The following is a 15,841-nucleotide window of genomic DNA, read 5'->3' on the forward strand; positions in this document are numbered from 1 at the left end:
GTTGATTCCTCGATAATATCGTTGTCTATCATTTCCTGTATTTGTTTACTAATTTCCGCTTTCTGTGAATGAGGTAGTCTGTAAGGTTTAGAGTAAACTGGATTGGTATTTTCTTTTAAGTGTATTTTCTGTTCGTATAAATTGCAAGTGTTCAGTCGATCACCCGACAAGTGGAATATATCTGCAAACTTAGCACATATACTTGCAATACTTTTCTGTTCTTCTGTGTTCATGTTTTCTAGTTTCAGTAAATCGAATAACCTTTTAACTCTTTCTCCATTGTTTGTTACTTCTTCAAATGTAAAGCATTCAAACTCGTCTAAAGGTATTATTTCGGGTGTGAAATAATGTAAAACTACTTCTGTTTCCCTAGTATTCATAATATGTATCGATATTTTTCCATTTCTGGCTTTATTCAAAGTATTAGCTATGAATACTCCATCACACACCTCTTTTGAAGTTATTACACAGTTGCTAGTATGGTTCGTTTTTATATTAATTATTTTTTCACATCTGGGTGGCAGTTTTATGCTTGTTGTGTTTATATCTTCTGTTGAAAACATGTCTATTGGTATTGTTGTATACTTTGAATCTGTTTGAAGCGTTAATGTTTGGTTTTCAAAATTTAGTAATGATTTGTATCTCGACAAAAAGTCTTGCCCGAGTATACCGTCAATGTTTAATGGTAATGTTTTAAATATATGAAATTTATGTTCAAATTTTTCATTTTTACATTTCAATGTTAATTTTGTATATCTGTCTGAGGTTATTTTTCCACCAATGCCCTTAATTTGTGTTGTTTTTTGGGTAACTTTGTGTTTAGTGTGTTGTATAGCAATATCTTTAATTATAGATAAGGATGCTCCAGTGTCTAATAGAAAATTTAGTTTTTTATGATTTATATAAAATTTTACTGAATTCATGTTGTTATAACTTAATACGAATTCATTATTGTCGAAAAAACCACTTCGGTATCGAGCTTTGCTCATCTTCGTCCTCTTCGTTTTGCGAACTTTGGGCCAAATTTACCTGCTGATGCTGGTTTCTGTTTTTATGAGTATATGGTTGAGTACTACGGGTATTTGATTTATTCCTTCCGTTTGTTTTACCTCGACCTCTTTGAAAATTCCCTTGATTCCTACCACATGAATAGTTGGTGAATGTATTCTTAAATTGTGTTTTTGGTGACCTTGAATTAGTATAGGAATATGATTTTCCACAGTGTCTAGATCCTTGGAGTCCCCGATGATAGGGTCTTCCTTTTGCAAAGAATACTTGGTCAGATGATGGAGAAGTCATCGTTACTTCCTCATCCTTTGCGCCTTGAATAGCGTCCTTTAACGAATTGTAATTTCGTGCAGCTATAACAGTTTTCAATCTGTCATTCCGTAGACCATCGGCGAATTTATGTATTGCCTGTTTTTCATTTATGGATTTCAGAATACTGAACGTGTCTGAATTTCCTTTTGATTGTGAGATGGTAAGGTTAACAAACAGTTGCTCGAGCTCTGTTCCAAATTTATCTATCGACCGATTTCCTTGATAACAATTTAATAGTTTTTTCTGCAAAGCGATATCTGACTTAGTAGTTAGGAGGTGCTTTTTCATGTCACTAACCATTTCTTCTACGCTACTATAGGTATCTTTTAATCTTAATTTCGCGTTTCGTGACAACCGTGTCTTGCAAACAAATTGAATAAGATTTGTAATACTTTCTTTTGAAATCATTGTCACATATAATTCAATAGCATCTATTAACTGCAGAGTGACATTTTCTGTGTCGTCCATTACGGGCAACAGAGAAACTGCCGTTTTTAATTCAAATTCTGGTTTTGTCGACATGATTGTCATAAGATTTTTGATTTTATCAAAAAGACTATCTATTTCTAATGTTACACTTAATTCTTCTACTTTAATTTCTACCACTTGTATATAGTTTTTATACTCCTTGTATATTTGTTTAGCTACTTCGTATTTTTCGAATGCTGTTTCACTTTTAAGACGTTTAATTCCAAACTTAACTAAATATTGCTTAATTTCTAGCAAATCATTTAAATATTTTTGTAATATTATATTAGACATTTATGTTTATTATTATATATTTATATATATTATTTTTTTTAAAACATAAGTTTAACTAATATCTAAATTATATTTCTACATAAAGGATAAACGTGATTAAATAAAAATAGATTAGAGGGAAAGGAAAAATTGCCACTTACAAGTATACTGCGAGTCACTGCACACACTAATTGCCACTTTTGAACTGGGTTTTCAAGTTGTGTTTTACTTTTTATATCCCTTTAAACCGAGGCGCGACGTGACTTCAAAACTATTTCCGTAGCTTGCCGCTGTATCTTCTTTGTAAGTCGCTTGTGCATCTTCTTGTAAACAGAATACGCCAATATTATTCCACAAATTACTGCTATTACCACGGTCAAATTGAACATAGTTTCTGATTTTTCCCAGGGTGCGATGTTGTTTGGTGCGTAGTTGTTCTGTCCGCTCTGTGTTATAAATACTTCTTCTTTTTCGACTTCTTTAGATTGCTGCTTGCCCATTTTGTCTTTACCAATCTGCGTATGTAGAATCTCTTTCCCAACTTATTTTGTATAAAAATAATTCTCCAATTCGGTGTAATTCTCCATAATAATTTATTATGAAGCCTTCGGCTCTCCGTATGAAGATGAAACTCCGATTTCAGCGCCAAATAAGGAACGTAATTCTAGAACACTGTTATCCGACGCGCTCGCACTGGCAGGGTCGCCATGTGATGTGTGGTGTGCGTGGAGAGAAATAAAACGAATGATGGTTGGTTATACACTGAATTTTATTAGAGAAATTACCCCTTTTTATAATAAAATGTAAATAGGTACTTAAACTAAATATCTATCCAATTACAGGCGTCGGATTACTATCTCTAGTTACTAATTAAGGAGAAATAATATGATATTCCAGTAACAATTAAAATAATTAAATATAATATTCTTTATAGTTTTTAAAGACACGTGTGACCTAAATTCCTTAGTGATATCTGATAGGAGTCACATTGTATTTATATATAGGTATAAGTACACACCTATACCTAATACCTACATTACAGCATATTCATCATTGTAAAGTGGAACCGTCTGATAATTTATAACTCGCCAGGAACAGTTCGATGCTGAATACTAAATCGGGTGAAGGTGGGAAGGCGTATATAGCGTATATAAATCACGAAGTTATTGCGTATGTCAGAGGCGCCATTAGCGATTCTGGGCGCGCGCCCTAATGAGGCGGAAGCCGGAGTGCGGTGCGGGGCCGCCGGCGACCCGCGCGGACGTCCTGCCGCCTCTGAAACGTCATCGCCAGCCCTAGCTGTGGTCATTGCTCATACCATCTCATACTCCACCATCAATAATCTCATGACAAGTAGCCATCTTTAGGAACAAATTTAGGGACTTTGCCTTCGAAAGTGTTTTTGTCGTCTGCTGACAATTTTGACAGCACTCTTGAAGTAGAACGATTTTTATGTCAAATTATAAGATAATATGGATTAAATAATCCTGATTGTTTAGTTACTTAACTTTAGTCACACCCCGGACACTCCATACAAAATTATAGTTTTGACAGTCACACTGTAGAGACTGCAAATGTGTGTGTAAACTCTTTATGGTTGGCACATTTGTGACTAGCGTAAAAAAAAATTCGCGTTTTTCTGATGAAATACATCCGTAAACAGCACAATATCTAACCATTTTCTACGAAAAACGATAATCACAAATCCAAAATAATAAAATTGCTTTAAGTCAATTTGATTAATGTTGTCAATCTTCGTTGCGTTTCGTCTAAAGACGTCGTTGGTATCGTCCTTGCGGGGAAATGGGTACCATAACATGTCTGATCGTGCGGGGTGAGGTAAGTGTTTAATTTTGGCGGGAGGTGGAGAGTGTCCGTTCTGTAGCGTTTAGCTACTATTATGTATTCTGTGCTTTAGCTGTAGATGCAAAAGATTGTAATTTTTAATTTTTGCCTTGAACTTAAACGGACTTTTTTTATTTTCCGTATCGAAAGAGAAGTGTAACTAGGTACCTAGTTTTATGCGTTAAGTATAATTTTAATAGTCCAGCAGTACGTTGTAACAGAAACTATTGTAAATACTTAATATATTGTATTATCACAAACATCTTCTGCTTATAAAAAACCTTGAGTCATTCAGGAATCTTCCTAGTGAACATACCCAAGCACACGAACAGGCGCAAAAAGTGGATCAATAACGAATGAGTAACTCGAATCTCGATAGTCAACAAAAAAATTGACTCATGTTTACGTCAGAACGTATCAGAGCCTATCGGCATGTAGGTATCGGGCTGACTGGGAAATTCTAACGACCAGAAGAAAAACAAAAGTTTAAATAACCGGCTGTGGCTCGAGGGGCTGCGGGGGGGACAGCACGGGGAGCGGGAGGGGTGTCGGTCGCAGCTTCACGGTCAAGTCGCGGTCGCGCACAAATATGCAGTCAAAGCTTTTACCCTCGAACATTGACGCACTTCCCCAAACTGTCTTTAACTTCAACACGCTATACATTGCTTTCTTCGTGACAACATTTAAATGTTGCGTCATGGTAAATGATCAATGTATACGTAATTTTACGCAGAGTCGCTACTTGGTTATGTCATTAGTACCTGGCTACTTACTAACTCACGAGTAATGAGCGAAGATCGTGAGCGGTGACGTGTCGTGGCCTTACGTTTTACCACTGCCAGTTAGCTTTTACGGATTAGAAATACAGCGAGTATACATTTTGTATTATGTGAGATTAAATATAAAACGATTTCCAATGAAACTCCTACGCCAGTGATAGTAATAATTTCAGATTGTAAGTTTCGCAATACTTTATCGCTTACTTAGGTAACTACCGACCTAATTTCTGTTACTTAAATAATATTATGCCGAATCAAAAGCACAATTTAATTTCAGTTGGAAATATCCAAAATGTTATGACAGGGTATTTATGTATATGTTTGTGATGATCGTGTGTTTAAGCTGTTTATATCGCAGTAAATAACATATAAGCAGCTTCATAAACGGAAACATGATTATGAACCTTATCGCAGATATTATCCGAACAATTAATGTTTACAAGAATTATTAATTTTCCGTTTCCAATAAGTCGGGTATTTTTCGTGGCGATAGCATGAACTTATCTCTGTGATAAAAATCAATAATTATAATGCGTCTGTTAGGTATAAATAATATTATAATAATCAAATAACTTTCATGGACTAAGTACCTAATGGTTTTGATTAATTGGATGTCCTTCAAAAATCATGCAATATAAATTAATAATGCCCATCTCTAAATACATAATACTTTATTTTATGACAACATTAGATTAGAATATATGCAAATTTGCTATTAATTAGATGTAAGTGATCCAGAATGATATTAAGATGAAGGTTGAAGGTTGGTTATTCAACGGCGCCAACGAGGTCGCGGCAGTGTTGGTCAGGCTACCATAAGCATATAAACTTTAAACTTGTTTACTTTTTCTAGTGTACAAATTGAGATATTATGTAAATAGAGTCTAATCTTTTTGGCATTATAAACACAACCTATCTTTAGTGTTCGATTGGTTATTCAGTCTTTTTGATTTATGACCACGCGCCACGGACAGATGCTTGTGCTCTAATTAAATACAAAAAACGAAGACGACCTTATTAATTAGATGAATTCGTTAATGCTAGTAAAACGATCAACCTTTAAGCGAGGTAACGGCTTCGGCCGGTAATGCTTATTATACAGCTGAATTAGAGCGCGTCGCTGATTCTGATTGACTTTTCCAAATGTCACCCCTCCTTCCGCGATCATCATTTAAGTTATGACCCAATAAATCTTTGCATTCATTAAAATTGGTGAATTATTACCGCGATAGACATAAAATATCCTCGTCGGAATTTAAAGATAAAAATTTCTGCAGACATTATAGATTTGGACATTGGAATTTGGAAGTGTGAAGAAAGCATATAAAATAACAAGGCTAATGCATGGTTTGCGAAATGAATTTTCATAATGTAAATCACGCACTTTTCGACACTGATCGAAATTGCGAGACTTCAGGGAGATTATACATTGTGTGTGTAGTTTCGAAACTCCATAATAGCTGTCTTACTATTCGCATTCTCAGGTCTGTTCTACTCCAAATTAAAGGCACCGATAATAACACATTTGTGTTATTATTGGTGCCTTTAATTTGGAGAAAGAAAAATAATAAAAAAAGACGTGTGGCACTCGGGAACTGCCGCGGTAAAGCTATTGCATAGCATGCCTTCAAGCCGCACCTCCGAGCCCGTCGGAGTGGGGAGCGTGAGGTTTTTTCGTTACGGAATTTCTCGATTCGGTCCCCGCGCTCAAGGCCCGCGATAGAAGCTATGCAATAGCTTAAAAGTAAGGAAAATAACCTATTGGTACAAGGTTTCTGTTCGAATGTTTCTGGAGCAACATCGACAGCTACGCACTCACTGGTTGCGAAACAGCAAGGAGCCGGTCCGGGCCCGCCGCTCGCCGCACCACACGCCACCACACGCCACCACACGCCACCACACGCCACCACACGCCGCCTGCACTCGCTCTACACCCTCTTACTTATATTTTTGTATCGCAATGTCCAATCTTGTGTTACGGACCAAATTGCAGTGATGCAATTCTTACATTCGGCTGTGATCTAATCGCATATAAATACGTTTAAACCGATTGAACTCGAGGCTGAATCCTTTCTACTTAAGTTTAACAATTGTTAACACGCTCCACATATATATACAATAATTATATAATGTAATGATAGCTATAGAAGATAAAAGAACAGCAGTTTACTTGTTAGTTTTTAACTAACCCAGTAACATAATTCTGAGTTCACTATCCCCGGCGAAGATTAGTGCGCTCTATGTAAATATTTGCTCCTAAAATAATCTCGGTAGTTAGTCTGTTGTCTCGATGATTAAACCTTGGACAGACTACCTGGTTTTTAACGCTTATTTCTAACCAACAATTTACAATGTCAACATTATAGTCATGTCTCAGTCATGTTCACCAATTAAATCTTGTCACAAGTGCTCTGAATGCGGCCCAGATATTCTAACAATACTGATTATCTTGGTCGTTGGAAGTGATTTCATAGCCTGTCTCAACTCTGACGAGATAAGCTGCCGCTGCGTGAGGCGGACACAGATGACTGACAAGTAGAGCGTTGCTTCATCTTTAATTGGCGTATTCGCTCATCTAGGTTATTTAAGTGAATAATAGATATATCACCTTCGGTATATAAGATATCACAAAAAACACGATGAAAAACGATGAGAAAAAAACAGGAGCCAAACTAGTTTTCGAATCAGTCTGCTGGTGCTTACAGACTATTGTCGTAGGTAATCAACGATGATAACGGTATTGCAGAAACAAGCCATACAATGGGACAAAAGACGAGATTCTGTCCGCAAACAAGCACGTGTCCACCAATGGAAGTGGACAGTGGTTCCGTTGTGCCCCCCCCCCCTACGCTCCCGCAGCGCGTCCCCCCGCACGCCCCCCGCGGCGCCTAACTGTACCGACTCGGCGAAGCTCAGGAGTCGCGTCGCAGGAAGTGACTAGTGGGTGAGACTCAGATACCATTGTCGAGACCTTGACTTCCAAAATATTATGTAACCGATTATGTAACTGGCGTGATCGACGGATATCGATAGCATCAATCGAAATTTATGACCGTTTTATGCGATACACTTTTGTTCGGTCGGTTTTAATTTGCATATCATAATTAATATTTGAACGGCCTGTTAAACTGTTGATTGTTTAACGTTTACTACTTGTACATATAAGATTTGTGCATATTATGGTGATATCCACTATTAATGAACTAATTAGCTGTTGTATACAATAGCGAAACCTTACAAAAGGTGTCCACTATTAACTAATGGGTTTGTAATTCTTCCATTTTGAAATAAATAATAAAGATAAGATTCGTTTAGAAACAGACTATAGGTCGTTCAGATCCAAACCCAGATAATTAGATAAGTAAGTAAGGCGGATATAGTAGCATGGAATTACGAAAGTTATATCATTTTAGTAACAGCATGATATAACAATTAACAAGTTTAACGAGATGAAGGGCACAATAAGCGAGTGCAGTGTGAAAGCCGAGCCGCCGAGCCGAGCGCCCCTTGCACTGTGCACAACGCGAACGCTGTGACCCGCTTCACGTCGACAAAACGTAACATTAGCCGAAATATTATGAAATATAACCCATTGAGCCCCAAGCGGCCCGATCGGTCCAAGACACAATAGATTTTCTATTGTGTCTGTGGTTCTGGGGCCTGAGTTAATAATGCAGTAATGCACCTTTCCACAACTACGCTGTAAAGTGTTTAAACACTCCGCAGAACCGCACGTTTGTCTTTCCCCAAAGAGACTTGAATGTTATAAATTTTTAATTATCCTTGCCACATCAATGCTACGAACGGGTATTTAGAACTTACTTTCGATTGTATCGTTCTAGATACACTAATTTTAGTTTTAATAGCTGTATGTTTATTTACAAGCGGTTGCAATTCCTTAAGAATGTTTCGAATGAAAAACATAGGTATTTACTTTGAAAATTATTTAATATTTTTTATTTTTCATTTCAGGTAAACAAACACGGATTGTTTTATGCAGTGAGCGGGTAATCCCCTGTTCTAGAAGTTGACGAGAAAATGACTCAGGTTGGAATTCATTTATTAACATTGTAACTGTATTTTCGTATTATCTGATCTACCAAATATCCCTTAGTGAACAATGACGCACGTATTACGAAGCTTAAACTCGTTTACATTCAATCATTCCACACAAAGGCTGGTCCCTTCTGACAACACCGAATTCCTATTCATCAGCCAGCACTTACTGGGTAGTTGGTATTAACTGAAGACCTTCACTCAATGTACACAACAGCTATAAATAGCTAACAACCTCTTCCCGACTCCCCACTCGTAACGCACGTGTTCAAATTTCAATATATTCATGTGCAGTGTGCAAACGACAGCTAAAATTAATAACAACTTCACTCTCGACTGAACGATTGTGTCTATTAAATTAATAAAATATTAATTTTGATCATGTTAATAATGTTATTACAAAAGTTTTACAATGTTAATGTAAACACTGTATCAATACTCTTCGATACTATCATTTGTAACGAGGACTAATCGCTATTTTTGAAATATTATGTCCTTCAAAGCGACAAGTACAATAATTATCAACGCATCAGATTCGATGCTCTTATTGCACACCTCGGCCAGGTAGTTGTTTACTACAAACACAACACTAAAAGCTCGGAACATTAACATTATTATGTAAAACGATTCAGCTTACGACTTGAACATGGCCATCGACTCTGCATATATCGCAGTCGTATTATGTAAAACTTATTGCGGAAATGTGTATCAAGAAACAAAAATTAAATGTAATAAATTAATGATTAACGTAAGCAGTGTAAGTTAGTGTTTTAAAAACAAATTGTCACGGAAGTTGCTGATATTCGTCCGAATGTGTTTAAACTTTAAAGTGCGTTATCGATATAATAATTATTATGCCAGTTGAAACACTACGGAAATATGAATTCATCACTATTCACTAATTTACTACAACTACGTAACGATCGGGTGCACTTGTTCTGTTTGACGTCACCACTCACAGATAACTCATCACTAATCACCACTAACTCATCACTAACTACACATTATTATTATATGTAACTAGGTTTACGCCCGCGGCTTCGCCCGCGCAGTCAAAGAAAAACCCGCATAGTTCCCATTCCCGTGGGATTTTCGGGATTGCGTCATTTTCCCGGGATAAAAAGTAGCCTATGCCCTTTCTCGGTTATCAAAATATCTCCATACCAAAGTTCATGAAAATTGGTTCGGTAGTTTAGGCGTGATTGAGTAACAGACAGACAGACAGAGTTACTTTCGCATGGATTAGCAAGAGAACTTTGTTATCGTCGCGTGGATCGTATGTTTTTTTTTTCTAAAACAGGAATTAAAAGGGGTGTACTAGTTTTTAAACACGTTTAATCCAAATAAAGGCGGCAGTACCAGTTATGCCGCGTTACATTTATTTATTTATTTATTTATTTATTTATTTATTTATTTCAAGAACATAGTGGCTTACAGTCACGCCAAAGCACCACTATGCTATACAGTACAATTTAATCATTATTAACACAATTCATATTATATAATATTGCATAATATTACATGTGCTCTACATGTTTTTTTTGTATCAATTAAAAATTTTAAATAACACAATATTATTTTAATTATTTAATCACAGCAATATTTTATTCCGCGTTAATACTATCATACAATGACAGAAACAGCTAAAACAAATACGTAATTACGTGTGGTTACGTGTACCTACAATCTACATTATGTTTCTGTTCGGTTCGAGTTGAAATAAGCTAGGTCATTTAGACCAATAAATAATCGCAAGTTATCAGAGCACAGAATAGCCAATATGAAATGTATGTATTCAGATGTAACACAAATTTAGCCAAGGCTGGCGGCGAGCGCAGTAGCGCCTGTCTCCCGACCTCCGCCTCCGATGGACCGAGCCGAACCGACTCAAACAAACACTTTTTATTGTTATTATATACTTACTGTAATTCTCGTAATTATAGTTACAACAGTCCTCACTTCTGTCAGAACAGAATCTAAATTAGCATAGTTTTCGGTATCATCAAGTCATCCGCAAAGTGAATAGATGTGTCATGTGGCGTACATGTATTGGTAAAGATCACAATTGTTGCAATAACAAGCAGTTGAAAGCAATCTTTTGCAATATCATTTACAATGAAGAGTGATTATTAGAAGAGTCGTTGACGATGCACTTTGAGGCAAATGAGGTTAGTGTATCATTGGCGATGACGGTGTGGCCCACTTGGCGCAGCTCCACGTGGTGTCGTTGCGATGCGAGTACATTGCGCGCTGCTCACACAATAACTACAGTTTATCGCTCGCTAAGTGGCTAATGTACGTGAAAGCTTCACGACAAACAGTTGTTGTAAGCTTGCAATTGCTCAAGAGCATTTATATTCTCAATTCCCTGCCAAGAGCGAATATTTGCTGTGTAATTTGTTGCGAACTGCGCTCTATCTTTAACAATCCAAATAATGTTAAATGCAAGAAACCGTTTATTATTTTTAACTATTTTAAACTTTGCTCTTATTACGTGCAACTTGCAAGATGAGCACAGCTTTACGTTCACAGTGTAATTATCTGTAATATTTTGTAAAATACCCTCTTTCGCTGTATGCAAAATAGATCGTTATAGAGGCATTCATCACGATCCTTTAGTGATTGTTCGTCATCAAGTGGCATTTCCATTTATTTGTGTTGCGCAGTCGGTCAGGCTGACCGCTGACTGTGTCTCATAGAAATGCTGATTTCATCCTTCTCTTCATCTCACTACTGTGATTTTCTCTCATTATTTTGTTGAACAATCGATCTGCTCAAGCTCTTACCAGATCTTGACATATTTTTTGGATCTCTCGCACAGTATAAGCATAAAATTATTCACAGTTTTTCCAGCAGCGTATAAAATAATGTAGTAAATTGATTATGTTTTTCTTTCATTTATGTTTAATTGTATAAGTGTTATTAATGCGAATGTTGTGTACACCTATAATTGATAAATACATCAGATACAATTAATTAGATAATGTCTTCTTATATATAATGTAATGTGTATTTATTGTTGTGTGTTCCATAAATTAAATAAATTAAATAAATAAATAATTAATCTGATATGTATTTGTTAAAGTTTCTTCTGTTCAGAATAAACACAAGTTTTATCGACTTTTTTTGCAATTTTAACTCTTAAATCTTTATAGACTCAACCATAAAGTTTAGTTGAGAAGTTGTGGCTTATTGTTAAAAAAAGCTTTTTCATTATTTTAAATTACTGTTACAATATTAATTTGCAACTGTCCGTACCTAATATTGTCAATTGAACACCGAAACGGACAAGCGACAAGGCCACATTCAGTGACGCATTTCTTTGGCCGTTGCAGCTGCTGCTTTATGCTTGAACTCAATCTGGATGCTGTAAGTCCTCACTTCGTCATTATTAGTTAACATAATATTATATTATATTATTCAATGGTAACTTATTGACATAATATAATACATAATAATTTTCCTAGTATAATTAGTTACTACGTTTATCTGATATGAATGATAAGACTGAAACAATGCCATATTGTGTTGATAATATTCCCCCGTAATCACTACAGCAGCAAACAATACGCAGCTGTATCTGCTTCAATACAAATTTCACGCTAATTCGCTCCGAATCACATTAAATTATTTACGAAGTTATTTACTGTTATAATTACGTCACTGTCAAGGTTTCCACTAAACATACTTGGCCTTGTTTCATACGTAAAATAGATTCGGTAAGTTTTCGCGTTAGTTTAATATTTATGAAGTGAGCAACGTGGAACATAATATTATCTAAAGTCTAAATTGTTTAACTTTCTATTTAAGTTCAAAGGTATCATAACAGTACGAAAGATTTCTAAATTTCGTTATTTTAAGAAGTATGCTTTAAAGGCCGTTAAACATCTTTCGCATCTAACAAGTGTTTATTTGTTTGCTTTGATCACTTGTATAGAGTCGCGTTGTTTGTGTCGAACAGTCCAAGCGTTTCGGTCATTTGACCTGATTCGAGCTGATCTGCGCAGTGCGGAGTCAGTCAGCGGCCAATTCATTACGACCATTAGCCGCTGTCTCAAATTGAAGCGCTTACGGGTGAACGCACACTCATTCACGTAACGTTATATTACTTTTAATGACAGCACATATACAGGTTTATCAAATTTATTAATATCGCTTTATTGTATGATAAATACGTAAAACTCAGGTAAGACGTAAACATATAAAAATAATATAATAGAAGAAGAACAGTTGAACAGCTGTTATAAACTAAATATATGCAAAATTGAGATAAAATTAACGCACTAGGTACTTAATTGGAATGAATGATAATTCAATGGGAAGCAACTTGCAGTAAGCTGTAAGAGTAGCTTCAATCAGGTCAATGATCTTTTATTTATATTTATATATTGTATTATCATCATCATCATCATCAGCAGCAGCCCATATACGTTCCCACTGCTGGGACTCCTATGAGAGTACAGGCCATAATCCACCACGCTGGCCAAGTGCGTGTTGGCGGATGACACATGTCGTCGAACTTTTTAATTCTTCGACATGTCGGTTTCCTCACGATGTTTTCCTTCACCGTTCGAGCAGTGGTGATGTTTCAACATGCGCAGATAAATTGAAAAGTCAATTTATTTCCTGCACGCTGGCCTGGTCTCGAACCCCGGACTTCGAATCGATATTCGAAGTCCGTGGCTCACCACTGAGCCACCACTGCTCTTATATATGTATGTATAATAGAAGCATCAAATTCTTCTTAATTAGAATCCTACATTATAGAAAGTCATGTCGTGAAGATAATGTATATTCAGCAGTTAAAGTCGAACTTTGTAAATGTAGGTTTGCGGTTACCTCACGGATTACGCATTCTTGTTAAAATTACAAATTTAATGAAAACCTCACAAACAATAACTGGAACTCAAATGCGCAACGGAACGTTCCGCTCGAACTCGTTTTATTTTCAAGAGCAACAATTTAAAATCATTAAAATAAAACGTACAAAACATATATATATATATGGGAGCAATTTGAGAAATAACATTTAATTACGGGTCTTCAGACATTGCAGGCGCCTCGAACATGGCGGCGCTGTTCGGTCTCAAGCGCAACCCACAACGAGCATCGAATGTTCTCTATAATGTAATAATTTGATATATTACATACTCAATGTTCAGTATAACACTTTCATTTTCACTGGCGGCTGAGCGTCGCCGCGCGCCGGCGCGGGCGGCTCGCGGCTGCTAATGCTCGATTTTCACTGCATTAGCAACTGATTAGTATTTACAATTGCCGCATCTCTCCGCATGCCACGTTCGTGCACTTCTCTTCTGAATTCAATCTTTGTCATCCGATCTTCTGCGGCTAAAAAACCTCAACTAGTCGTGTAACAAAACTACAAATTGTCATAGCTCATTTAACAGTAACAACAAAGATTATGTCTATAACCAACGATGATTGCAGCAGTCTATCACTAAACCAAGCACTAAACACATTAATTCGAGTAGTGACGATTTGTTGTCATTCATTTGAATAACCGGCTGTTATTGGTTACACCTCATTTACATTTACAGTCAATAGATGAATAGTAATTTTTACAAGAATCTAATAAGTATCTTAGTTCATTCAAGAAACTGTAAACGTCACACAAACCAAACAACACTGTTTGCCGTCACAATATTATTAGACTACAGTTCAGTGGCCTCTTCGCTTATAGCGGTATCTTATTTACTTTTAAATTTACGATAATTTTAAAAATCAAGTGACGTCACACTCTTAATTTAAATGCGTAAACGTCTGCGGTTCGCATTTCGCAGAGGTGACAGCGTAGCGTGATCAGTTAGTAGGGTAAATTCTTTATTTGCTTCAAAAGAAAGCCAACATTGCTATTGAGCGAGAAGAAATCTTTCCGTTTTCTAACCAAAGACGGAAGCGCGCTGAAAACCGGTCCCCTTGGCACATTGTGGTACTTGCGATCTGCGGGCTGCGGGCTGCGCGACCCGCACAATGCAGCTGCAGAACGTCTTATAGCCGCTCCAGTGCTCTTTACACTTCAGCCCTCCTAAGCTTTTTGTATGTTAGCATAAGATTTTAGGGGATATATTATGACTTATATCTACCTAACATCTAGATTTTGCGGTAACTATGCAATAAGGTGCAAAATCGGCGTGTACAATGTACATCATGTAGGTCACTCTGTTATGATGTATGAAATCTCATGGTCTAATTTTAAAACAAAATGTAAACAAAAATCATTGTACGTGTTGTAACTTCAGTGATGGGTTTAGTGCATCAGCAAATTGACACAATGATTGGCACCCAGCGTTACGTGGCCGCGTGCACTTGTGAGAACCTCGCCAGTTATTGTGCGAGTAAAACACGCGATTCGATAAAAAGGAAAATTGAATAATAATGACAACTACAATGCGCGTTAGATGAATAACTCTGAAAATTCATTAGTTTGAGACAAACTATTTGATTTCTCGTTAGGAATTTGCGAGTTATATTTAAGTTTTTTTTTTAATTATAGATTAACAAGCACATTATTCAATCCCTCTAGCTCGACATATTCAATATATAAAATAATAGCAATTTACAAATGCCATGTCTGTCCGTCATAATAATATACACTGACCGCGAACTGTATGTACCTATTTACAAGTACATATTTACACAAATACACAATATTTAGTCTACTATAATATGAAGCTCTAGTATAGAGAACAGAGGTGATAAAGACGCATGATCAGCTTTGTTGTACGTTTTGCTCATTAATTGAGCGGTAACTGAGTGATGTGCCCTGTGCATCCGCGTGTCTGCTGCCGGCGGCCGCTGGAGCGCCGCCAACCGGCAATTTATTGCCGCTCCTCGCCGCGCGCTGACTTGTCACTTCGATCCTGACAGATGCAATCTTAATGCGCTCGAATTATGTATTTTATTTTATTTCGTGATTCAGTCTTAAGCTTCAAACGTAATTGATTTGGATCGCGTGGCGGCGCTGGCACGTGGGCTGATGCACGCGGCTCCAGCTTGCATCGACACGGCTGTGACATTTAGATGGGCTCATGATGACTCATAATGCCTTTAAAGGTTAACCGATGTGACTAAATTACTTT

The 15,841-nt window shown here is 36.7% G+C and overlaps 1 protein-coding gene across 3 annotated transcripts in view; it reads left to right on the forward strand.

Annotated features, from left to right (window-relative positions):
* The window catches only part of LOC123700075, a 42,886-nt gene that overhangs the window by 18,420 nt on the left and 8,625 nt on the right, over positions 1-15,841 (forward strand). For 2 of the 3 annotated variants that reach the window (XM_045647189.1, XM_045647188.1), the window contains exon 2: positions 8,658-8,732. The exons of the other annotated variant lie outside the window; for it this stretch is intronic. In XM_045647189.1, the coding sequence (XP_045503145.1) occupies positions 8,724-8,732 (9 nt within the window). In that variant the 5' untranslated portion in view covers positions 8,658-8,723. The remainder of the gene's footprint in view (positions 1-8,657; positions 8,733-15,841) is intronic. 3 annotated transcript variants of the gene reach the window in all.

The sequence above is a fragment of the Colias croceus genome, chromosome 19 (assembly GCF_905220415.1).
Source record: "Colias croceus chromosome 19, ilColCroc2.1".
NCBI classification, from domain to species: Eukaryota; Metazoa; Arthropoda; class Insecta; order Lepidoptera; family Pieridae; genus Colias; species Colias croceus.